Below are 26,897 nucleotides of genomic sequence, written 5' to 3' on the forward strand. Positions count from 1 at the left end.
TATGAAAGTTTAATGTGAATTTTATATGAATGGCACTTTACCGTGATGTGTGTGGAAGGTCCCTTTAATTACTTTTTTTGGTAATTTTGTGTCTTTTTTTGGTAATTTTGTGCCTTTTTTTAATAAGTTTGTGTCTTTTTTTAAAATAATTTTGTGTCTTTTTTGGTCATTTTGTTTATTTTTTTAAAGTAGTTCGTTTTTTTTCTGTCTTTTTGGGTCAGTTTGTGTCTTTTTTGGTAATTTTTTGTATTTTTGTTGGTCATTTTGTGTCTTTTCTTAAAGAATTTTGTGTCTTTTTTGGTCATTTTGTGTATTTTTTGGTCATATTTTGTCTTTTTTGTCATTTTGTGTCTTTTTTTGTAATTGTTTGTCATTTTGTGTCTTTTTAAAATAATTTTGATTTTTTTCTGTCATTTTGTGTCTTTTTTTAATAATTTTGTGTCTTTTTTTAAAGTTTTTTTTAGTTTTTATTTTGTGTCATTTTGATACTGCCTCCAGCGGCCCCCAGGTAATTTGAGTTTGAGGCCCCTGGTTTACAAGGAACCACAAACAAACAGTGGCCACTTAGTCCTAGTCATTAACTGAACACTGTCAAAGTGCTCGTCCACCAGTGGAGGGAGAACGTGCAAAAAGAGTAAATGTATTTTCCCGGGAAGTTGCCAATTCAGTATGTATGAGGAATAAAACATTAATTCATAAAATAATTATAAATACATATTTACTGGCTTTAAAAAATGTTTAATTTAATTATTATTATTTTTTAATAAAAAAAAGCCACCAATGATACAACTGATAACAATAATTGTAATAATAATAATTGTCAAGGGAGGTGCAGGCAGGCTAGTTCTTGTTATTGTATCTTATGATATGAATTTGTGTATATATATATATATATATATATATATATATATATACGTATATATATATATATATATATATATATATATACGTATATATATATATATATATATATATATACGTATATATATATATATGGTCACATTAGCCTTAGTTGTCTGAAAATGGTCAACCTGATTATGTTTTATTAATAAATGTGACTGAAATAACTTAAATTTTCCATTGTTTGTATATTGTTTTCTCCCAGTGTTTGTCTGTTTTTTTGTTGTGGCAGATTGTCGTGGAATGTTTGAGTGTCATTATGGTCTAGATGTCTTTACCTTATCAAGAATACACAATAATGAAAGTATTTATATATTAAAAATGATCATGATGGACTCTGAATAGAAACATAAATGATTGTGATTTTATAGAAAGAGAAAAATGGAGAGAAAAGGCGGTTGTTTCTCCTTTGCGAAGGAAAAATGTGGTCTACATTTCCCAGATAAAGGCTCGTTTTAGTAGGATTCATAAGTCCAGTGTGTCAGTTTCAGTATTATGTAGATCCCTGGAGGCGCTCCTCTAAATACTCCTAATCCCTCTCTCTGGCCATCACTGTTGCTGCTCTTCTTTTTCTTCCCTCCATCCATGTCAGTGATGAGGGGCGGGGCAAAAAGACGGATGCATGAGGGTTGGAAAACCAACAGAACATACAGACACGTTATAAATGCTTCTGATTTTACGGTTGTAATTACTGACTTTAATATGAAAGGTCTAAAACACGACAGTCAGCAAAATGGATTTTTTTCCAGTATATAATTCATACGTGTCCATCCATCCATTCTTGTTCGCTTATCTGGGGCCGGGTCGCGGGGGCAGCAGCTAAATCCTTTATAGGACTTGTTCTTCCAATATAACACTATAAACAATATGCATTTTTCTCCACCCTTCATTTTCTACAGGGATGGGCAACTGGAGGCCCGGGGGCCGCATACGGGCCGCAGCCTCACTTGAAGTGGCCCTCAGTACAACTACATGCATTTGAGCATGAAATATTAAAAGTGCAGTGTAAAAATGCACAAAATTACTTCTTGCAATTAATGTTGGTCTGCTGTTCTTGCACTGATAAAAAAAAAAAAGAAATCACAGTAAGTGGTTATTTTTTATTTGCTTCAAACCTTTTGTATTCCTATTTGAACATGAAATATGTTAAGTTACTGCACAAATAGAGATAAAATAAACAAATAGACTCAAAATGAACAAAAAAAACACAAAATGAACAAAAGAAGACACAACATGAACAAATGGACACAAAATGAACAAAAATAAAAACACAAAATGAACAAAAAAAATACACAAAATGAACAAAAACATGAAATCTTTAAAGTGCAGTGTAAATTTGCTCAAACCTTTTGTATTCCTATTTATACTGTTAAACATGCATTTGAGAATGGGATATGTTAAATCATTGCACTGTAAACATATAGACATAAAATAAACAAATAGACTCAAAATGAACAAAAAAAACACAAAATGAACAAAAATAAAAACACAAAATGAACAAAAACATGAAATCTTTAAAGTGCAGTGTAAAAATGCACAAAATTACTTCTTGCAGGGGTTATTTTTTATTTGCTCAAACCTTTTGTATTCCTATTTATACTGTTATACATGCATTTGAGCATGAAATATGTTAAGTTACTGCACTGTAAACATATTTAAAATTGCAGTTTCATCATATCTGGTTAAGTGCACGCTCCTATATGTGGCCCTGTGGGAGTGTCCATGGAAAATTGTGGCCCCCTGCAGCATTTAAGTTGCCCATCCCTGTACTAGGTAGCTGTTCTGCAGATAGCGAGGTGTCCCACTGCAACACCATGTGTCTCTTCTCGAGGAGTGTGTGTTTGTGCAGTGTATCACACAACATGACTTGGCCACCACTCTTGGCTTAAACCAGAGCTTGGAGTGGCGTAGGTAGGCCGAGCTGCGGGACGCTGCCCACATTAAAACACACAATCTCAGGCCACATTCTGAGACTTGGATATGACTGTTTACATCTGTTTCCAAGCATGATGAAAAATATATTAAATTGCATAAACAAAAATTGCATAAACAAATATATCACAGATAAAAAATAAATGAATATAAAAACAACAATGGACAAATAATAATCCAGGGTGTAGCCTGCCTCTTACCCATAGACTGTATATAAATAATGGACGTAGTCACTGTGACGTCACCCGTTTGTTTGTGGCCCATCGTCGCCATCTTGTTTCCGATACAGGAAGCAGACCATATTTGGACTGTGGAGGAGGAGAGGGATCTGATCACTGACTACAGCCTCTCTACACCTCAACCTGACTGAGAGAAGCTGCTGCTAATTCATGTTAGCATTAACTGGAGCATTAGCTGGGATGTTAGTTTTGGCTAGCAAAAAAAAACAACAACAAAATGTTTGTTACTGACCTCAGAAAACTGAGCAGCGACTCCTTGGAGTGTCTGTTAGTCCAACCAAACACTGAACAAGACATTTAATGAACAAAACGTTCAAATAAACTGTCATTAAGTGAAAATACAGTGAAAGAGTCAAAGTTATGAGACCAAACTGCTAAAAGTCCTTTTTTATATCTATATAACGTTGTATATAACTTTATTGACACGTTGCCGTGGATACGCATTGTTCAATCAAAGGTAGCCACGGCCCAAATCATACGATTCTTTATCTTCTATTTTCTTCTAAATGGGGCCATTATTTACACTATTATCACAACACCCAACATCAAATTGTCTTCCAGAAGATTTTTTACTAGCGATTGAGACCATAGTGTTGTCCTAAAAAAAAAAATTTGGAGGTAATAAATCAAGGGAGAAGTTTTCTCATTTTTGCATCGAAATGAATGGACAAAAATGCTTTTTCAGCCAAACTCAGCACCCCTGCTGGAATTTTTGGTAGAATGCAGCTTAAGGCACTTCCTGGTTTGCCTCCCTGCTCAGACCAGGAGGTTGCCGCCTGATGCTAACATGTGTTGTTGTGGTTTGTATTAACAGATAATGATTGGGGAGGCCATCTTGTTCTGCTGTCTGTCTCGGAGGAAAAGTGGCGGCGGGGCCGAGGCCAACATCAACGCCGCCGGCTGCAACTTCAACTCCTTCATACGCAGAGCTGTTCGTTTCGTTGGTACACTGATTTTGTTTATTTTTCTGTACACTCGCTTGAAACTATGGTTGGCTAACGGAGGACTGTTTTTCAAAGAACCAGTATTTAGTTCACTAATGTTATGCCAACATTTCTCAACCCAGACAGTAAAATGTGTTTTCAATGTGTATGCGTGTGTGGGCCTGTCACGATAACAAATTAACGATTTCTTTATCTTCTATCTCATGCCTCCATGGTTAAAGAGGTGTTGCTAAAGTACCCTCTAGATCAGGGGTCTCAAACTCGTGGCCCGCGGGCCAATTACGGCCCTCGTAATGATATTTTGTGGCCCCCACCTTGATATGAAAGTTTAATGTGAGTTTTATTTGAATGGCACTTTACCGTGTTGTGTGTGGAAGGTCCCTTTAATTACTTTTTTGGGTAATTTTGTGTCTTTTTTTAAAGTAATTTAGTTTTTTTCTGTAATTTTGTGTCTTTTTAAAATATTTTTTTGTCTTTTTAAAATAATTTTGTGTCTTTCTTAGTAATTCTGTGTCTTTTTTCAATAATTTTGTGTCTCTTTTTGTAATTTTGTGTCTTTTTTTTGTAATTTTGTGTCTTCTTTAAGTAATTTTGTGTCTTTTTTTTGTGATTTTGATACTGCCTCCAGCGGCCCCCAGGTAATTTGAGTTTGCGACCCCTGCTCTAGATAGGAAGTACCTTATTGGCTGCCCTTTACACATGAAAAAAAATATTGAGTGCCCTCTAGGGTGCCCCTTCATACAATAAATTAAGATGATATGCCCTCTGGAGCAAGAATATGGCAAACCGAAAAAACATGTTGAAAAACACCAGGGCCCCATGTACAATACAATACAATAAATCTTTATTATCCACCATGGTGGAAATTTGCCTTTGGCTCACCGTAAAGATACAGAATTGTATTGAAATGTTGTGCAGAATGCCCCCTTTTTATTTTTTCTCCCCTGCTTATGTTTTGGTGCTCAGTAATGACATTGCCAGCACACCCAACTATAGTATCTTAAGTCTCAATACCTCTGTGTGTGTGTACGTTCAGTTTATTTTCTAACCTTTACATTACATCCTCTATCCTCAGGTGTTCATGCTTTTGGTCTTTGTGCCACGGCCCTCATCACAGACATCCTCCAGCTGATGACAGGCTACCCAACACCCTACTTCCTCACTGTATGTAAACCCAACTACACCACGCTCAATGTCAGCTGTGAGCAGAACCCCTATGTCATGGACGATATCTGCTCAGGGGCCGACCCCGCAGCCATTATCCAGGGCAGGTAAGGAGGCAGTTTAGAAGATAGAAAGGACTCCCACTGAAAGATTCAGGAACAGAAGCACTTTATTAGAGTGCACTGTGATGCATTGCACGCACATTATGAGGAAAATAATATGAGTCAGTAAAGTAGGGCACAAATCTTTGGCAAAATGTAATTAACCCTTTGGTGCACAACACGGGCAAGTAGCTTGCTAAGCTAACTACTTAGCTAACTTCTTGGCTAAGTTCATTTAACCCTTTGATGCACAACATGGGTCTAAAGTGACCCGATATGTATGAGTTTTTATGTTCTATATCTTTGCAATAAATTATTTTCATCATTCAGTATTCCAGGTTTTCCTCAATTGGTTTGTTTTTGATCATCATACATCCTGATTTTATGTTTTCCTTTATTATTTTTTTAATAAAATCCCTTTTTGTGTCACTTCTCTTCAAATTCACAACATGGGTGAAAAATGGACCATATCCATTTTTTAGCTAAGTAGCTTGCTAAGCTAACGACTTAGCTAACTTCTTGCCAAGTAGTTAGCTAAGTAATAATACAAAAACGTCTTTTCTTCATAAAGTATGAGAGGCAAAATGTAAATAATGATCTATTGTTATCAAAACAAGATATTTAAAGAATACTTGGAATATTCAATCATAAAACAAGTTGATATCAAAATATAGAGCACAGAAACACACAGCAGCATTAAATAACATGGGAAAGGAATGAATACGGGTCATTTTCTACTCATATTGAGCATTTGAAGGGGTGTCAATATGTTGTGCATCAAAGGGTTAACATCATTTCAACTCGTAATTATCAAGTATTTATCCACAGACAGAGTTTTTTACTTGAAAGAGGCAAAATCAACAGCAGTCATCTTGCAGAGGTTTTGTGCCTTCTAATACCATATTAGTAGCAGTTAGCAGGTTTCACTAAATTAACCATATTTTGCCTTGATAACAAGCACTGGCAACCTTCTGTAATCATGTATGGATTTAGGTTTTAGATGACTATTATGATGATTTTTTTTATGTTTGTTTAAGCTTGTTTAAAACTAAAATATGGCAGGTATCATAGTTTCTTGAAATTATACAAACTGTAAGTACAACAGTGAGGCCCAATAATGAGTAAATATTACAATTAGATGACAGTATGAATTACTCATGTGCTGTCTGATGTTGCTTTTGTGTTTGGGAGTGTCACTCTTGCAGGTTTCCAATACCATGCACTGCATGCAGGAAATACGTTTTGACTTGTGTGCACAGTATTTAACATTAACAAAAGAGTTATAATGCAGAGAATACTCACTTTTGTTTTCACTGTTTTATAGACATGTTGATAGAACAGCATGATTATATTGTAGGATGTAGTCTGTTGTGATGTAAATTGATTGTTTTGTATTCATTTCAATGAGTGTAACAGAAACACCCTTCTGTATAATACAGTAATTAAACAGCAGCACAAACTACATCCTTCAAAATGATCAATGCCTTTATACAATGGTTCCTAAACATAACACTACAGCCACCACGAAGGGAAGATTTACTGCACAACTTTAGTTTCAGACGCAGGGGCGGTTTTATTTAAGCATTTTTAAATGAACTGTAGTGTAAACAACAACCAACATATTTACACAAAAGAAGTTTGTACATGAAATTCCCAGTGCAGCCAAACAAATTTACTGACTTGAAGCTGACTCAATGAAGGACCCAAAAACATCTCTCCTCCTTTATTACCCTGAACATACTGCTGGGACATTTGTTATCTGTCAGGATTTTCTGAGACTATGATGGGGGGACGCAAACAAAGTCCGGGTTTCCGGGAGCATGCTCCTAAAATCCTAAATTTGGTGCCTCTCACACATTCTAATGCCACTATTCCATCTTAATCATTGCATATTTTTTATGAATTATTGTAAAGCAGAATAAAGGTTCTTCTATGTTTTATTTAAGGCGTCATATTTTGACAGTCTTTTTGCAAATTCTGTGGTGGATTCTGCTAACACATCCATGTGCTCTTATTTTGAAAGCTACATGTGTTTGCTTTTATTTTGAAGGCGGGTCTAACACGTTCTTACCGTAACGCCATATTTTGTGTTATATTAACACTGAAAGTCGGAACTTGGAGCTCGGAACAATGTTGAAAATTCTGACATTCGTGTAGACCTTGAACGCACCATTAGCCGCCGGACTCCCTATGTACACTGCAATGTAAATAGTCTAACTAACGGAACATTAATCTGCACTGCAAAAAAAGAAAAGTTGGGTAAACTCAAAATTTCAAGGCAACAAACTTCCATAAAATTTTAAGTTGGACAATTAAACTAAATATTTTAAGTTTTGTTTTTGAGTTTGCTCAACTCTGAATTCAGATTTTTGTCAACTCAACTGTAAATTGTACTAACTTATAATTTTACACTGTAATAACTTTTAATCCTTACTTCTGCTAACTTCTGCAATGTGCTGAATTGGCACGATTGTAACGCTGCTATGAAATGTTAGCTAATGTTTCGACCACAATTTTGAGTTAGCATTGATACGCTAATGGCTACTCTTGTAGCTGTAACAAGCAGCGCCGCTAGCATCAGTTAGCCGCTAGCATAAGTTAGCCGCTATCATCAGTTAGCCGCTAGCTTTCGCTAATGAATTTCACCGCTTTCCCGCATTTCACAACAAAGAAATAAGAGTTATCAGAACTATTGTCCCTTGTTGTGAACCCCAACTTGAATATATCAGTAACAACAACTCACCAACTTGTTTTTGAGCAGACAACTGGCTTCTTTTGTTGTGCTAACTTACATTATTGCCCTAAATGTCAATCATTTATATTTCCAAGTTTTACCAACTTAAATCACTGTTTTAGGCCAAAAAACACAAGTTGGCTTTTTTGCAGTGTGGCTGTTAATATCTAAGCTCTTTCTAAGTCTTCTGAGAAAGAGATGCCCAGGAATGGTCATTTGAATTGACACTAGTTTAAGTCACCAACACTGAGTCTGTCTATTTACACCCCATCCACCTTAATGGAGAATGTTTTCTGTGAGATTTTTTGGAATCATGTCTCTATGTGAGCATGCATGCATGTGTGTGGGGCAGTTGACAGTGCAGGGATGTGGGTGAAAGAGATGAGGTTAGGTTTGACCCATGCATTTGGGACACGCATAGTTTGGCTGCAGACTATGGGGGTCTAAATATAACCTACTGCTCCTGGCATAAACACTGTCTTCCACTTTCTCTGTGGCAGCTTCAGCTTCAGTCTTGTTTGCAGAGCAGCATGAAAAGCTGTTTTGCTGCAGTGGTTTTGCACCAGGGGTATTATTAACCTATTTTAACGGCAGAAGCAGAAGGACCAACTGACTGATACAAAACACCATAGTTAAGCACTCCCTTTAGCAAGGCAAAATAGTGCATATCCACAGAAGAAACTTTTCCAGGAACCCTTTAAACTTTGTAGCATCACCTACTTTTTTGGCTTTTGGAGTTAAGTCCCAGTTCTTGGAACACAAAAGACTTTTGATTAGTCAAACACAATCCTTAGGCTGCGACAACTTGTGTACTGCTATATACACACATTCAATATAGGGATGAAAATGTCTGGTAATGTTTGTTGATGGTTAAAACAACGTCATGTTCTAAAAAGAGTGAAATAAATAAAGTGCCCGTAAATGGGAGGGTTAGATACTAGTATGTGAACAAGAGAAACTTGATTTATTTGACACAAAATGACAGAAGGAAACAAAATTACTTAAAAGAGACACAAAATGACCCAAAAAATACACAAAGTGACCAAAAAAGACACAAAATTACAAAAAAAAAAGACACAAAATTATTAGAAAAAGACACAAAATGACCAAAAAAAGGACACAAAATGACCCAAAAAAGACACAAAATTATTAGAAAAAGACACAAAATGACCAAAAAACCCCACAAAATTACCAAAAAAGACACAAAATTACCAAAAAAAAAAAAAAGACAAAATTACTAAAAAAAGACAAAATTACCAAAAAAAGACACAAAATCGTCGCTGTTGACATTGCATAACATTTCCACTTCTTCCGGTAACAACAACACGGCAGATAATAAACGCTCATAGAAACAAGTGAAACAAAGCTCCAGCTGGAGCAATAAAGGGACCTTCCACACACAACACGGTGAAGAGACATTCATATAAAACTCACATTAAACTTTCATATCAAGGTGGGGGCCACAAAATATCATCACGAGGGCCACAATTGAGTTTTGAGTTTTTTAAAGGTAGGAAATGCAAAGAATTTGGATTGCCTTGGGCGAATTAAACTCTTTGCATGAAACAAAGTGCGCATCGGTACCTCACAGGTTGGGATGAGAATTTGTTAGTATTTAGAAACCATACCTAAAGCATTCATAACAATGCACATTTTCTAGTGATACATGCTTAATAAATATTAGATGCATTACAATATATACAGCTAGATTTGTGTCGTATTTCAGTGCTAGAAGTGGTTCATTTCATTCAGAAGCAGCTTCCATATGTGAATACATTTTTTATGATTTAACAGATGCTGTAAATGCCGGTTTGAGGAGATGAACACACACACACACACACACACACACACACACACACAACTGCATAAAAGCAGCAAAACACTCATATTCACACATATGCAGTGTCAGGAGTAAAGACGAGGGCTGGTTAGAGGAGTGAGTATCAGGAGTTGTCAGAAGTAGGTCATTGGGTTTGAGTTAGAAAAATGGGGCCGCAGGTTCACTTTCATTATGCAGCACACAGTCAAGCTCCTGCTGCTACGCTGCAGTATATTACACTAGATCAGACATCTTTCTTTGGTCTTGGCTAGTGGCACCAGATAAAGATATCACTGCAATTATGAGGCTTTATAACTGCCTTTGTTGAATTATTGTAGGGTTTAAATGTGAAGAAAAAGGTCAAGGAACATGTAGAGATGCATCAAATTTGAAATATCTCTCAGCCCTGTGTGTGCAGGGTGATGTTCAAGATACCTAATTATTATGCCTGTGTTTGGTTCACTGTGGTTAAACCCTCTCCCCTCCTCCTGTTGACTCATACATAGATATGTGAACGTTAGCTGAGTCTATTTCTGCTCTTTCATCTCTTGCAGAAAATCCTTCCCATCGCAGCACGCCACCCTGGCCTCCTTCGCTGCTGTCTACGTTTCGGTGAGTAATACTTTGAGCCCACGCGAACACTTAACCCTGCTCATCCTTCCATGAAGCGCCTAATGATACAGTAGAAGCAAAACACTGAGTGGTGGATAGTGGAATTATCCCAGATAATTCTTTTCTGCATGGCCCCTTCCTCCACACTATTTTTGCTTCACTGTTAAAAATCCATTTAACCCTTTGATGCACAACATATTGACACCCCTTCTAATGCACAACATGGGTCAAAAATTAACCCACATTCATTTCCCCTGTTATTTAATACTTGCTGTGTGTTTCTGTGCTCTATCTTTTGATATCAACTTATTTTATGATTGATTATTCCAAGTATTCTTTAAATATCTTGTTTTTGAAAAACAACAGATCATTATTTCCATTTTGCCTCTCATACTTTATGAATAAAAATAGCTAACTACTAGCTTGCTAAGCTAACTACTTAGCCAAGAATACCAAATAATGCTGACTGGGAGGGGTTATGGAATAATACACTGCTGTAACACACCAATGTCTCATGTGTCCACAGATGTACTTCAACAGTACATTAACAGACTCTTCCAAGCTGCTCAAGCCCCTACTGGTATTCTCCTTCATTATCTGTGCCATAATCTGTGGTCTGACCCGGATTATTCAGTACAAGAACCACGCCATCGATGTCTACCTGGGCTTTCTACTTGGAGGAGCTATTGCTGTCTACCTGGTAGGAGCCGTTACCATCAACAGCCTCATTTTCAGTTGTTTTCTGTTCAAAATACCTTTTTTCTGAGCTGAAGAGCAGCAATTCTCCATAATGAAAGTCATTAGGATTCATCATTTGGAGCAACTAATTTCACGTCAATTCATAGTGATTGCTGAGATATTGTCAACAGCTCAGATAACCAGTCCAAACCCTAAGGATAGTTATCTTTCTTAGGGCATCCTTAATTAGAACATAGTTATTATCAGAATCAGAATCACCTTAATTGTCATTGCACAGAGTAACAAGTACTAGGACAACAAAAGTAGCCATCAACCCGTCCAAACATAAACTTAACATACATACACTATGACAGGACAGGTAGACAGGGATATTATGTAATCTGGCCATTTTTCTCCAGTGAGAGAAAAGTGCTAGAGTAAATTTTCATGTTAGGTATCCATTTTAGAAAAGCATAATCCGATAAATGCATAAACAAGATTTAATCCTCAATGGCCTCTGTTTGGTTAAACCCATCACATACACACAATTCATGGTGAACCACAGCACAAAGATAAATGATTCTGCAAACTCAAGGTTTTCTTAAATTCAGTTTGAAATGTCTCCACAAGGAAGTCATTAATGCATCAAGCATCAAATAAAATGTTGCACAGTACATAATGTTTCTGTTTCCTCTGTTTTTAGGGGTTATATGCAGTTGGAAATTTTCAGCCTAGTGAGGAAGCCAGTTCCCCTCCCCCTCCAATGCTACACCGCCCAACCTGCTCCTTGCCCCATATAAGCCAGGAGGCCGTACTCCACCATCTGCAAATGAAAGCAAGCATGGCAGGGGAGCCTGGGATCCCCACCTCCCACTCCGAGGGCCTCCTCCACCGAGGCCTCCAACAGCAGAGGCCTGATGACAGTCTGAAGCGTTCCAGTGCAGATGTGGAAGTGATCTCCCCTCGCAGCCCCCAGAGCAAAGACGCAATGGTGACCTTTAGCCACACTCTTCCTCGGGTTCACACTCCCCAGGCCATGGCAGCGTATGAGGAGGCAGCCAGACGTCACGCCGCCACCCTCCACCATGCCTCCATGGACTCCAGTCGTTCAAAGCAGCTTCTTTCTCAATGGAAAAGTAAAAACAACAACCACAAATGCTCCCTGCAGGTCCCGGATTCCTTCTCGTCCTCTGTAGATTCGTCCTCCGGCCAGTCCTCCCAGCATCCGCACCATCATGGCAGCATGGAGCTCCGATCCAGCACCGACCCGTTAGCTATGGGCCTGAATGGAGGCTTTGATGCTCATGCATACATGTCCAAACTGGCCACAGGAGCCAGTACCACCCTGCCCAGCAACTGTAGCGGCATCACTGGAGGGGCGAGAATATCCATGCAATCTAGACCTGGGTCTTCACAGCTTGTCCACATACCAGAGGAAGCTCATGAGAATTACAACACCACCTCCCCGAGGACAGGGGGAGGAGGAGTAAGTGACGGGATGTCAACAATAAATAGCACAGTTCAGGCAAACTGGCAAAGAGCAGCAGAGAAGACGACAGCTTGCAGGACTAACGATAACGGGCACAACAGCCAGCCGCGGATCATGCAAGTGATCGCTATGTCCAAGCAGCAGGGCCTACTACAGACCCATTCAAAGAGTTTAGATGAGAGCAGCATAGGTTGCGGCACCACTGGGAGTTGCCAGGGCTCTGTTCGCTACAGGGGTCTTACTGACCAGGACCCCACTTGCACCACAGGGCCCAGCTCACTGGGAAGCACCACAGGCAGTATTTCAGGGAGCACCGGAGCAATCGTCAGAGTAGAGGCCCACCCTGAAAACAGGCCAGTCATCCAAGCTCCATCCACAGATGGAAGCGGGTCATGGAGGTGGCGGTCTCTGGATCATGGCACCGGAGCTGGTGGGGGTACAGTAACTTGTGGAGCAGGAGGAGGAGGAGGAGGTGGAGGAGGAGGGGGGAGTTTGAGGCAGTCCTTTGAGCTCAATGATCTGAACAGAGACTCTGAAAGCTCAGACTCAATCCGTGATGGGTCCATTGACAGGAAGCGTGCAAATCACATCGTTACCACCACTGCCACCGTTAGCACCCCGCCAATTGTTACTGTTCACACCCAAAGCACCGGCCAGTCAGAGCACAAGCTCCACCCCCAGGGCCTCTCGACGATTAGGGTCACTCCAGGCGATGGTGGTGGTTCTGGATCTGGAGGAGGTGGTGGCGGCGGAGGAGGCGGAGGTGGTGGAGAGAGCGCTTCTGAAACGCCCTCTGTCACCTCCAGTCGTGAGTCCACGCTGAGGAGAAAAGGCAATAATATCATCCTGATTCCAGAGAGAGCCAACAGCCCTGATAACGCCCGCAACATTTTTTACAAGGGAACATCCATTACTCCAGTTTTCAAGGACTAAACGTACAAAACGACCGGAGACTTCTGAGAAGATGTAGCTATAATAATGCAAGAGTTTCAGAGAACCCTCATATCTGTGACAAGTCAGTATTACCTGCCATTGTACTTATCATTATAACTTCAAAAGAAAAGGTTTTACTCAGCATGAGATTTTTGTACATGTTTACACAAAATCACAACCTTTTAAGTGTTGTAGAAATAATCACTGTGTACTTTTGTGGTCACTCCTAAGGACACCTATTGTAATGTCGATGATGTGCCAGTGCTTGGGGGGACAGAAGAACCTTTTTTAAAACAGTTCTGTAAGTTTTTGGATATGAATCATCAGAGAAAAAAAAAAAGAAAGTAGCACAGTAACGTTCAAACTGTAGTAAAATACAGTAAAATAAGTATCCTAGCTGTGGAACCAGTGTTTACGTCCCTGCACTGTAAATACTGTGTATGTTTGAAAAGGGTGCTACACCAGAAAATACTATTTACTATACAACATACTTTATAATTTGAATAGATAAAGAATGAATTATTTTAGAGTGAGTAACAATGACATTAATATGTGACAGAGATATGTTTTGTATTTTGTCTCTTTTCTGTACAGATACCACCTACTCAACAGAATACTGTTTTGAACCATAAGTGTGCTTAGCATTCCTTCTGTAGCTATGAAGTCAAATATGCTGTGACTTGCACTAAAATATGAGTTTACTGTACCTTGTATAGTGTAAACCCTGACCTCATCTTTATATCCTGTACTTACATTTGGATGTCCATGCCAATCCCATATCTACAGCACAAACAGCAGCAAAACAGTGGATTAGTATGCTCATTTAGACCATTTAGATAATTAGTACATTTTACTCTTGTGCAATACTTGGCCTCAAGCCACCCAGCTAAATTTGTCAGATTTCAATCCACTCAAAAGCAGTCTCAGATAAACATTTTTCAGATATCCTCTTTTGTTAAACAAATGCAAATACATTTACAGCGTCGCAAAGTGGGGTATTTATTTAGGAGAATTCTGAAATTAAAAAAAAGATAACTGGCAGACTGAACACTTCTGAAGCTTGTATGGGCATGGAAATCTCCCAGTTAACCCTTTGATGCATAAAAAAAGCTTGCTAAGCTAACTACTTAGCTAACTTCTTGGCTAAGTAGCTTGCTAAGCTAACTTCTTGGCTAAGTATTTAGCTAAGTAGCTTGCTAAGCTAACTACTAGCCAACTATGAGCCAAGCTAACTATGAGCCAAGTTAACTACTTGGCTAACTTCTTGGCTAAGTAGTCACTTAGCAAGCTACTTAGCAAGGTAGTTAGCTATTTTTCTTCATAAAGTATGAGGCGCAAAATGGAAATAATGATCTGTTGCTATCAAAAGCAAGATATTTAAAGAATACTTGGAATATTCAATCATAAAAGTTGATATCAAAATATAGAGCACAGAAACACACAGCAGCATTAAATAACATGGGGAATGAATGCGGGTCATTTGACCCATGTTGTGCATTAGAAGGGGGGTCAATGTGTTGTGCATCAAAGGGTTAACTCACAAAAGATGAACAGCTGCCTAACCAAACCAGACCACCTACATTATTTCTCAGAAACAAAGCTGAAATGAAATAATAACTTACCATCACTTCAGAATTTTAACTTGATGCGTTCGTTTAAATCAGAGATAGTTGGTCGGGAACATTTGTAGACTCACTTAGCACAAAGATGTAGCTGCTTGCAGTCTTTGCGTCAAGGAATTGATACAAAATTTGCAAATCACAAGTATCACTATATCCTATTTTGTGGTTTTTATTCATGTTGCTTTGTCAAAGTTATTGTTAGGCCTTTTTTTTTTTTTTTTTATCAATTTCGATTGAGTCTACCAGTCTTTTTGCTTCGCTAACGTAAACATATCAGGGACCTATTTCTGTACTGGATGTGAGACTGCTGTTGAGTCTGATTCAGAGAGCAAACAAACATCTTTCCCCAAAGTTGCAGTTTTCATCATTCGTTAATTTTTTCTTTTTCTTAAAAAGCAAGAATTCTCTGTAGAGCACTGTGCTCACCATAGTGTAATTGAAATGGATTTGCTGTACAGGTACTACATGTAGCATTTTTCAACAGGAATATACAATATTTCTGTTGAATTGTAATACCTCAGTATAATTGTCATAATCAAATGAAACTTTTGGGGATCTTTGGCTTCACTGAACAGTATAAACATGTAACAGGTGATCTTTGCTGGGTTTAGCAGCCCAACCGCCATCCGCCGAATCCACTGGAAGAACAGCACCTTCTTCCAGTTTTGTGCTGTGAATTAATTTCCTTTTGTGCCAAATAGCAACCAGCAGATTTTCTACTAAATCCAGTCCAGTGTATCTAATACTATGTAAAGGCCAGTAGAGGCTGCCAGTTCTCTAAGAATATTCTATATGCTGATAGCATTTGTGTTAAACGTTTCTTTTTTTTTTTCCTTTTCCATTAATACAAAGTAAGAACAGGATAGTGACTGTTGTTTACAGTGGTTTACATTATAGTGCATATCATTAATTAGTATCTCAGTGGTTAGATAAGCACCACTGGATATAAATTAAATTTGATACAAACACAGTATTGGCACAAATATGTGCTATGAAAATGTTTATCCAGAGTGATTATATGAGAACATTTGCCAAAGCTAGAATTTTTCATTAAAAAATAAAAATAAACCATCAGATGTAATTTTAAGTATTTGTATAGCACGCCTGCATTATAATGTACATGCTTTATTCTATAGCCTAATAACATTTGCATGGTCACTTTTCTATAGTGCATATCACAATATTTTTATCATAAATGTGCAAAAAAAAAAAAAAAAAAAAAGAAGAAGAAGAAAAGATTGAATTTACAAATGTGTTTTAACAGTATGTTCTTTATTTCAGTGTTTCATAGTGAGAGTTATATGACAATCTTTTTCATCTAAGTACTGTTGCCCCTTCAGGTCAATACTACAGGCTGTTTCTTTTCTTTTCTTTCCTTTTTTTTTTTGTTGCTTTAATGAAGCTCACTGTAACATCAAATTACTAAATCAAGGGTGTATTGAATATGAAAACGACGTTATTTTTTCTTATTCAAATCGCCAAGCTCTGAGTGCCGCAACAATTCAAGCACTTAAGTCGCTGGATTGGTTTTATTCTTCACCTCAGAATGCTTTCTTGTGCCCACACAATAACATACGTCCATACCCTTATTACTGCACGCAGGGACAGGTCATTATTACAGACTGGTGTTGTGTCTTTGCTTAACCCTTTGATGCACAACATATTGACCCCCCTTCTAACGCAAAACATGGGTCAAAAATGACCCACAATTATTTCCCATGTTATTTAATGCTTGCTCTATATTTTGATATTTTTGATTGAATTTTCCAAGTATTCTTTAAATATCTTGTTTTTGAAAACAACAGATCATTATTTCCATTTTGCCTCTCATACTTTATGAAGAAAAATAGTTTTTGTATTATTACATAGCTAACTACTTGGCTAAGTAGCTTGCTAAGCTAACTACTTAGCCAAGAAGTTAGCTCAGTAGTTAGCTTAGCAAGCTACTTAGCTAAATACTTAGCCAAGAAGTTAGGAAAGTAGTGAGCTTAGCAAGCTACTTAGCTAACTACTTAGCAACGAAGTTAGCTAAGTAGTTGGCTTAGCACGTTACTTAGCTAAATACTTAGCGAAGAAGTTAGCTAAGTAGTTAGCTTAGCAAGCTACTTAGCTAAAAAATCGATATGGGTCATTTTTCACCCATGTTGTGCATTAGAATGGCAGTGACACAAAAAGGGATTTTAGTAAAAAATGAATCAAGGAAAGATAAAATTAGGATGTATGATGATCAAAAACAAACTAATTGAGGAAAACCTGGAATACTGAATGATGAAAATAATTTATTGCAAAGATATAGAAGACAAAAACTCATACATATCGGGTCACTTTAGACCCATGTTGTGCATCAAAGGGTTAAATGAAGTGAGCATCTGTTAACACATCCTATTGTATGTAGAGTAGTTTTGACTGATCTTCATTATATGAAACACAAGAGAATGTCGAGGGTTGTTAGAATTTGTGAAACACAATCAAACACAGGTTTCATTTTTGCATTTTAGAGTGAACTACGAATGTGTAATCACAGTTTTTGACTTCAGACATGCTATCCAGTAGTGAAGTGACAACGAAGCTTCATGAACCATCTTCTTTATTTTATTAGCCCACTAGATGGCGCTCTTTGTTCAACAAAGGGTTAAAAAAAACACTCTCAATTACCATTGCTGGAACCTTTTCTTTAAGCCAAAACTGTCATCTAGTGAGGTCCAAAAATAAAGCAAATGGTTCACGAAGCTTCGTTGTTGTTCTCTACTATCCAGATTGACCAAATAATTTATTTTACTTATTACCTAATGAGGTGCATTTCATAGAAAGCAAATAAACACTTCGGCTGGCTACTTTACTATATAATGTTTGATGCCTCAGCACTGAAATTTGATTCAGTTGTGAATAACCATTACAGTTTAGAAGAAAAATTATCTTTTTCAATGCAATGCTGTAAGGATAACAGTAAAGAGAATTCAGTGACATTTTATATGGTTTCTTAGAGCGAAACACTATCTTCTATACAACCTAAAATTATTTTTCATTCTATTTTTATTTTTTCTTGGCTGAAACTGGCTGCCACAGGTTTTAACTTAATAAATTTGCCAGTTTTTATTATTTAATTTGATTTTTTTCCCCCCCAGATTTTAGGAGAAATAAATAAAAATGTGTTCGTTTATAAGTAAAAGAAAAACAATCCGACCTCCTGGAATCAGAGCTGAAACTTTGAGCTTTCGTACTAAAAAACATTTCAAATCTCAAGTAAAATATTCAAACAAAAAGCTTCATATCAGTAGAAAACCACAAAATAATACACATTCTGTGCTTTAGTTATGTTTGGACCAACAGGACAGTGTATGTGGAATGAGTCCAGCTAAAGTAACACCAAGGTTATAATAATTTTGGATTTTTCATTAGTTTTAGTTTAAATTTCGTTGTGATTTTTTGTTTTCAAATTCAGTTAGTTTTAATTAGTTTTTAGAGTGAGTTTGCTAGTTTTAATTAGTTTTTATTTTTTGGAAAATGATTACTTTTGGTTTAGTTTCTATTTGTTTTAGTGTAAGTTTTTTTGGTAATGGGGTATTTGTTTGGTGCCAGATTTAAAAAAAAATGTCACAATAAATGTTTCCTTTATTTCCTTTGTCTGATCCATCTCAGCCCCAATAAGTTTATTAAGTCATAAAACCAGATAGATGAAATAGATTTCATATCAACCAAAAAGGTTTACGGATGAAAAAAGTTGACAAAGACGAAAACGAAGGACATTTTCACGATGATTTTAGTCAGTTTTGTAACCACAAAATACAGTTTGTTATCTTTTTTTTTTTTTTTAAACTCTTGATTTTTATTTTTATTTCAGTTAACAAATTTTTTTCCGTTATTTTGTTAGTTTTCGTTAACTATAATAACCTTGATCTGGACATGAGATTTGATGATATTTTGAGAAATGTCACCAGATGTCTCCTTTACTGTTATCTTGTGCTTTCTTACATTGCATAATTGGCCTACTATATTGATAAATTTGTTAGCTAGTGTGAACAAAACCTACTAATCTACACACCGGAGAAATATGACTGCCTATATATAATAAAAAATAACTAAATAAATGAACCTGGTCTCACAGGAATCCGTGAAATAGCCACGGATTCGCTTAACTCAAAATCCGTGGAATAGCCACGGAATCACTCAAATTTCCGTGAAACTGGCACGGATTTCGCTACAATGCAAGTTAATATTTTTTCCTATTGGTTTGTTCCAAGTCACGTGACTTTCAAGGTCCCGGCGGTCAGAACAAAAAACATGGCGGACAGTTCTCTCATTTTTAGTGAAAAAAATCAATATTTTGACTTAGTTTCTGCATAAAAATGGATTTTGATCACATTTCTAGCGATAAATATCTGTTTTATTTTCTAAATATTCACTCAGTGAATGTACATCATCACTTTGTATGTTGGAATAGCCACGGGATATGACTGTCATTAACTTGCATTGTAGCGAAATCCGTGTCAGTTTCACGGAAATTTGAGTGATTCCGTGGCTATTCCACGGATTTTGAGTTAAGCGAATCCGTGGCTATTTCACGGATTCCTGTGAGACCATGTTGGAATAAATATAGGACTGAATGACTTAATAAAGTACTGAAGATGTCTTAGTGTGCAATACAATAGAGCTACCCACTGAACGATACAGCAGTCATATATTCCAGTGTAACATTTTACTCCACAGCAGACATATCAAAGTAGACTGCCATTTTTACTCTATACTTAGATGTGAAACCAGTCTGTATGACATCACCTGGTGACGGTCGTCTTACACGATGTGAGGGAGCAAAATACAAGTCACATTCTTGAGATCAAAGCCTTAACATTGTCCAGACTCCCTTTAGGATGACACACAGAGATAACAGAAATCCCCTCAGAGTAATGTATTTAATATATATATAAAGAAAAAATGCTAAGCTAATGCTAAGGCATTGTTTCAAACAATTTGTCTGATTTAGAGGTTTTCCCAAAGGCCTGTGAAATCAAAGAGTGTAATGTGACATGTGGGTAGCAAATGTAGATCTAATAAGTAGAACTGTGAATGGATGCTCTCTGCATGTGTAGCCTCTTGTGTTGTCCCGGATGAATAATTGATGTTATCTGATACTGTGATCAGCTGTATGAATTCTATGCAGCAAGAAAAAAAAACCCTGTAAAAATTGATTGATTTTTACCATCAGCTGAGTTTAAAAATGAAAAAAAAAAAAGGCTCAATAGTTACCTTTTTGTGTAACGGTGAAAATAGCTAAAGTTTTGATTGCTTAGAGACATTTGAATCTAGCAGTCACACTGTGTTCGGAGCACGTTGATCGGATTAGGTGACAAATTGTGCATTGTCCAAATGATTGGAATAAATGTTTGCTATTGAAACCAATCAATGTATGTCCTCTCATCCGTGTGGCTGTAGTCATTTCAGATTCACAGTTTGTTTTGCTCTGGTCTAAAGTTTATTTTGTCGATTATTGCACTGCAAAATCTACAAATGGACATGTTATTGAGTCACCAATCCTTGGGTATATTACAAAAACTCAACTCACAGTTGAAGAAAGAAAATACAAATTGCTTATAAATCGACTTATTTCCAAATTAATGGACAATAATGAATCATTTAAAGGCAGAGTATGAGAGATTTAAACTGCCTTTTCTTTCTTTTTCTTTTTTGCTGTTTTCATCCCTGTATGCATCTCGGACCAAATGAATATACTGCTTTGAATTATAAAGTTACATTTGATTTAAATAGATCAAAGAAATAAAGTGAAATTCAATAAAATATGTTTTATGTATTCCCTCTACTGTGTTATAATTGAATGAAAACCATGTTAAAATGACCATCATTAACCCTCTATGGCACACATTATGATACCAGTTAGGAAAAAAATGTTTGGAGTGTTTGTTTTCTTGTCTTAAAATAGAATAAATAAACATCATCTGAAGAAATGTTATAATTTTTAAAATTTGGTAAGTTTTTGGGGTTTGTTGCCCGTAGGCAACATTGTACCATAACAGTGCACAAGTGAAAAAGAAAGTAGTTTTTTTTCAATTATTTATTGGACAAACATGTGTAAAAGATTCAGTAGCTTCAACAGGGTACAATACAAAACATTTTAAATTTAAAAACATCATAAAAGGAAAGTTTTTAACCGGTTTCTTGTCTGGAGTAGCAATTTTTTTTTCCAGATGGAAAAGGGCCAGGAAATGACGTTTTCAGTGATTTTTTGTGGCGCAAAATGGCAAAGCTGTTTCCTTTGGAAAAGTCTGCAACATTGGGTTTCAATATGGCCTCCTGGAGGTCATGTGACAAATCAAAGCATTGCTATTGGTTCCCTATACTCTTCCCTCTTTTTTAAAGTATTGCATCACTCAAAAACATGCATTGTAGAAATTTGACAGGACAAAAATGAGGCAACACCGTAACATAGAGGGTTAAGCTTTTTGTATTTGATAAATTAATGAATTGTCCATCCATCCATCCATCCATCCATCCATCCATCCATCAATCCATCCATCCATCCATCCATCCATCCATCAATCCATCCTTCCATCATCCATCCACCCATCAATTCATCCTTCCATCCATCCATCTATCCATCCATCCATCAATCCATCCTTCCATCATCCATCCATCCATCAATTCATCCTTCCATCCATCCATCCATCCATCCATCATTCCATCCATCCATCCATCCATCCATCCATCATTCCATCCATCCTTCCATCATCCATCCATCCATCGTTCCATCCATCCATCATTCCATCCATCCATCCATCCATCCATCCATCCATCCACCCATCATTCCATCCATCCATCCATCCATCCATCCATCCATCCATCCATCCATCAATCCATCCTATCATCATCCTTCCATCCATCTATCCATCCATCTATCCATCCATCCATCCATCCATCATTCCATCCATCATTCCATCATCCATCATTCCATCCATCCATCCACCCATCATTCCATCCATCATTCCATCCATCCATCCATCCATCCATCCATCCTTCCATCCATCCATCCATCCATCCATCCATCCATCCATCCATCCATCCATCCATCAATCCTTCCCTCCATCCCTCCATCCCTCCATCCCTCCATCCATCCATCCATCCATCCATCCTTCCATCCATCCATCCATCCATCAATCCTTCCCTCCATCCCTCCATCCATCCATCCATCCATCCCTCCATCCATTCATGCATCCATCCATCCATCTGATTGCAGGGCTGGACTGGGACAAAAAATTGGCCCGTGCCATTTTTGCCCCGACCGGCCCACCACAACTGATAACTCACCAACCATCATAGTGCTCTTCTAACCATGTAGATATCTGAACCATATCACTCCACACTACACTACATCTAGGCTACATAAAATGGCCCAGTGTGTCAATCAAAACACAGGAAGTCAGGATGGATAACTTTCACTCTTTAGTATAAATGCCGGGCCTCCTTGCTCAGATCCGGAGGTTGCCGCCTGGACTGTATGCGTGGATGTTGAGCAGTTAAACCTCTGAAGTCCAGGAGTTTTGGTTCAAATTTGTCAACTTCCTATGCATTAATTTCTGTCTCTGTTTAGCATCTTTCAGTCTGTCCTTACATCACATGCATGGCTCCTTTTTCTCCATGCAAACTTGTCAGTCCGATTTTTCATTTTATTTTAATTAACAAAGTATAAAGCTGCCAGGAACCCAAAATACAAACAAAAGACACAGGTGTCTGTGGAAAGGTACCATTTTTTGTTTTTTTTATTTTACCATTTATACACACAAAAACAGCAGAAAAATAAATAAAAATAAAAATAATAAAACTACAAAACAGTCTATTGCATGTAAATTAAAAGTAGCAATAGTTTTCATTGTAGAAAGAAAATTCACATTTTAAAAATGGTCTAGAAACAGAAATGGCACACTGTGAAAGCTCCTATGATTGAACTTTCAATTGGCTTCCTCAACTTGTCTACATATCATATATAAAGAAAGTTATTACTGTAAATAAAACATGAATTTTTAATAAATAGATGGACTCCAGAGGGTTAAGAATAATGAATGAATGAATGAATGAATGAATGAATGAATGAATCAATCAATCAATCAATCAATCAATCAATCAATCAATGTTCTCTACCAACAAAGTCTGTTTTACACCAAAACTGGGAGACTAGCAGACGAATCAGAACAGTAAGTGTAGTTAGCATCTTTTATGGTGTTTGTTAGTATTGTGAAACAAACGGTAAACGATGTTACTGTGTTTTTATGCCGAGTAGGTGGTTTTCCGCTTTCTTTGAGGGCTGTGGTATATTAGACAACGTTTAGCTTTCCAATTCATGACATACCTCATCTAGTAATGGTCTTAAAACATCACCATTCTGAAAAGCTGCTCTCAAACCACAGAGTCAAGTCAAGTTAACATTGAATAATTCAAATAGCAGTATTCAATAATTTAAAGATACACACTGGAAATGCTAAAGCTGTCTCATTCAAAAGGATGAAGAGCCCGACAAATTATTTAAAGGTGCATTGCGCTGTGTGTCCTACATTAGGTCTGTAGAGATTTATTTATGCTGTGATTGGAGAAAAGATGACAGATGCACTCTATTGCTTCGAGTTTTATGTTTTTTTATTAGCAGTGGATGATTACCCTTATTTAAGTTCAATTTTTCTCTCACCACCTCACACTCATTTGGCTGGCTTGAACAGTATTGCATCGTAATTTTTACACTTTACGCTGGATCAAGAAAGGGTTAGTAACAGTGAATTTAGCAGCTCTATGCAGCTTGAAGACTTTTCTTAATGTTTTTTTGTTATACAGCTGTAAATTAAAATGTGAGATATGTATCTTCTCTCACAGAAGAGTAAATGTTGGATTTTTTTCAGATGGATTTAACCCTCTGAAATCTTGGGCTATTATGTCCTTTAAAAAATCTTCGACATGCCATGTTGGTATCAGTTTTTTCAGCGTAACCTCACCTATATGTCCTGATAATTCATTTTTAACTTTGACTTACTTGATCAAAATTTTGAACCCAAAAGAAACAAAGGAAAACACAAAATCTGATCTTGAAAATTATGTTTCACACACAGAAATGTACATGTTGCAAAAAATGAACACAGGTTGCAAATATAACATATGACAGGTAAAATGAGGATAATATCTAGTTCTATATTTTATACTAAATATATTTGACATTATCTCCAGTTTTACTTGGACGAATATCATCCAAAAAAAAAATCTGGTATGGAGTTTCAAGCCAGAAATTTAGAGGGAAGCTGATGGAAAGAGTCAAGAGGGGCTAGAGGCTTTATTTTTATGTCTTCACGTCATGAAGAAGTAATGTTCTGGTTGTTTCATGGACTCTAGAGGGTTAAATACAACTTCAGAATGCAACCCAGTCACCAGAATAAATGTAGCCATTGTACGTTTCTGCAAAACACAGAACGTTAAATATCTGCATGAACCCAATGTCCATTGAATATGAAATGTGATTATCGCTGTTTTGAAACCTCCAAAAAAAAGATCAATTTATAACGATGAACGACGGAACAATTCTTACCTATTTTTTGTTCAAACAATATCTCATTGTACACAAAAGGAACCCAGAATGTGTCCATTGTACAATAGTTTATTCATGCAATAAAGGCTTGTGTAAATAAAAATAAAAAGATTAACTTTCAAATTAAAATAAAAAGTAATTGTGCACAAAAATGAGAAATGTCATTGTCGTACAAAAATAGTTGTTGTTGGTAAGTCTCATTGTTTCAATCAATTTATTTGTATCTTCCAAATATACTTAAATGGGAATTTTAAATAAGCTAAAATAAAGGTTTTCAATGCTTAAATATCATATTTGTCATTTTTTAAAATAATGTGTTTTTTTTAGTAATTTTGCATCTTTTTTTGGTCATTTTGATACTGCCTCCAGCTGCCCCCAGGTAATTTGAGTTTGAGACCCCTGTTACAAAGCTATTGCTACACTTAATGGCAAAAATTGCACTGGTCTGTTGGACTTGAACAAAAATAAACAATATTTTTGTTGCTTAAGCTTATGTATTCAGTCATTATTCAATGGTATACTAAAAATACATGTGAAAAAAATTACTTCTCACTGTTCTCAGGTCAAATATTTATATGTGATTAATATGCGATTAATATGCGATTAATATGCGATTAAAATGCGATTAATTTCGATTAATTCATTACAAAGCCTCTAATTAATTAGATTAATATTTTTAATCCAGTCCCGGCCCTAATTTTTACTAATGCTTTATACATTTGTCTTGGTGATTTGTTCACTGACCTTTTAGTCATATTAAACAGCTAGACCAGACAGCATGACTCATAGTAATTGGTCATCTCAGTGTTGAGTCACACAGCCACTGACTTAGAATGACCTGCTGCAATAGGATACATGTGATAATAGGCAATAGGGCTGTTTCCATTACAGTCCAGTACCCAGAATGAGGCGGGTCTCCCTCGCCGAAACGCCCCTAATTTGAATATGAGCCGAGCTGAGCGGTCTTTTGTCTGGACTTTTTTCGTCCCTGTAGAAGAGCAGGGTCTTTTTTCTCCCCTGATAAAAGCCTGGTTACTGATTGGATAGAACACAAAGCAGGATGTGACGTAGTACTCTACCCGACAACAACACGCGCCATTTGTAAAAGCCGGCAGAAGCAGTGTTGCCAACTTAGTGACTTTGTTGCTATATTTAGAGACCTAAAAAAATAATTTTCTGAGGTAATAAATCAAGTGAGAAGTTTTCTCATTTTGTATTGAAATGAATGGACCAAAATGCTTCTGCAGCCAAAACATTTTCATTAACTGAAATAAAAATAAAAATGAGAGTTTTAAAACAATGATAACTAACTGAAACTGTATTGTGTGGTTACAAAACTAACTAAAATTATAGTGAAAATGTCCTTCATTTTTGTCTTTGTCAACTTTTTTCATACATAATGAAGATGGATCAGACAAAGGAAATAAAGGCAAAATTTACTGTGACCTCTTTTAATCTCCCACCCAACAAATACCCCATTACAAAAAACTACAACTAACACTAAAATTAATGAAAACTAAACAAAAACTAGCAAACGGACTCTAGAAACTAATTAAAACTAACTGAATTTGAAAACAAAAATGAACAACGGAATTAAAACTAAAACTAATGAAAAATCCAAAACTATTATAACCTTGCAAGGGAATTCACTGTTACAATGAGGGTCCTCACAAAGACAGGAGTACAAGTGTGTGTGTGTGTGTGTGTGTGTGTGTGTGTGTGTGTGTGTCTTAACCCACCAAATTGTGAGTTGAGAAATGATAGAGAGAATTGAAACAAATATTTCACTTTTATTCCTTTCCTTTGCATTCTCCGATTTAATAAGCCTTCCTGCTTCCCTCCGTCTTTCTTCCTCGAGGTTGCTATAGCAACAGGGTCCCTGTCTCAGTGTATATATTGTCTCCAAAATTAAAAAAAAAACAAAAGCTCTGTGTTTTGAGCTGGAAGCACACAGAGATGTAATGATTCTGACTCACACCGGCCAAACAGGGATAATTATCACAGCAAAAACACAGCCCCTGCCTTTCAGACAGCGCGGAGGGCAAACTGAGTCCTTTTAGTAACTCAAGCTTTAGCTTTAAAACCACCACTCCACCCCCTTTAACTGTTGACGTCGTGGTGAATGAAGAGCAAATTATCAGCTCCAGTTGTTAATA

The 26,897-nt window shown here is 36.9% G+C and overlaps 1 protein-coding gene across 1 annotated transcript in view; it reads left to right on the plus strand.

The window, feature by feature from the left end:
* LOC131961972 (phospholipid phosphatase-related protein type 4) overlaps positions 1-14,728 on the plus strand; it is a 36,141-nt gene extending 21,413 nt beyond the window's left edge. Inside the window, exons 3-7 of the mRNA XM_059326910.1 lie at positions 3,886-4,015; positions 5,091-5,286; positions 10,388-10,445; positions 10,972-11,145; positions 11,827-14,728. Of these exons, the coding sequence (XP_059182893.1) occupies positions 3,886-4,015; positions 5,091-5,286; positions 10,388-10,445; positions 10,972-11,145; positions 11,827-13,545 (2,277 nt within the window). The 3' untranslated portion in view covers positions 13,546-14,728. The remainder of the gene's footprint in view (positions 1-3,885; positions 4,016-5,090; positions 5,287-10,387; positions 10,446-10,971; positions 11,146-11,826) is intronic.
* The last annotated feature ends 12,169 nt before the right edge of the window (positions 14,729-26,897 follow it).

The sequence above is a fragment of the Centropristis striata genome, chromosome 23 (genome assembly GCF_030273125.1).
Source record: "Centropristis striata isolate RG_2023a ecotype Rhode Island chromosome 23, C.striata_1.0, whole genome shotgun sequence".
NCBI lineage: Eukaryota > Metazoa > Chordata > Actinopteri > Perciformes > Serranidae > Centropristis > Centropristis striata.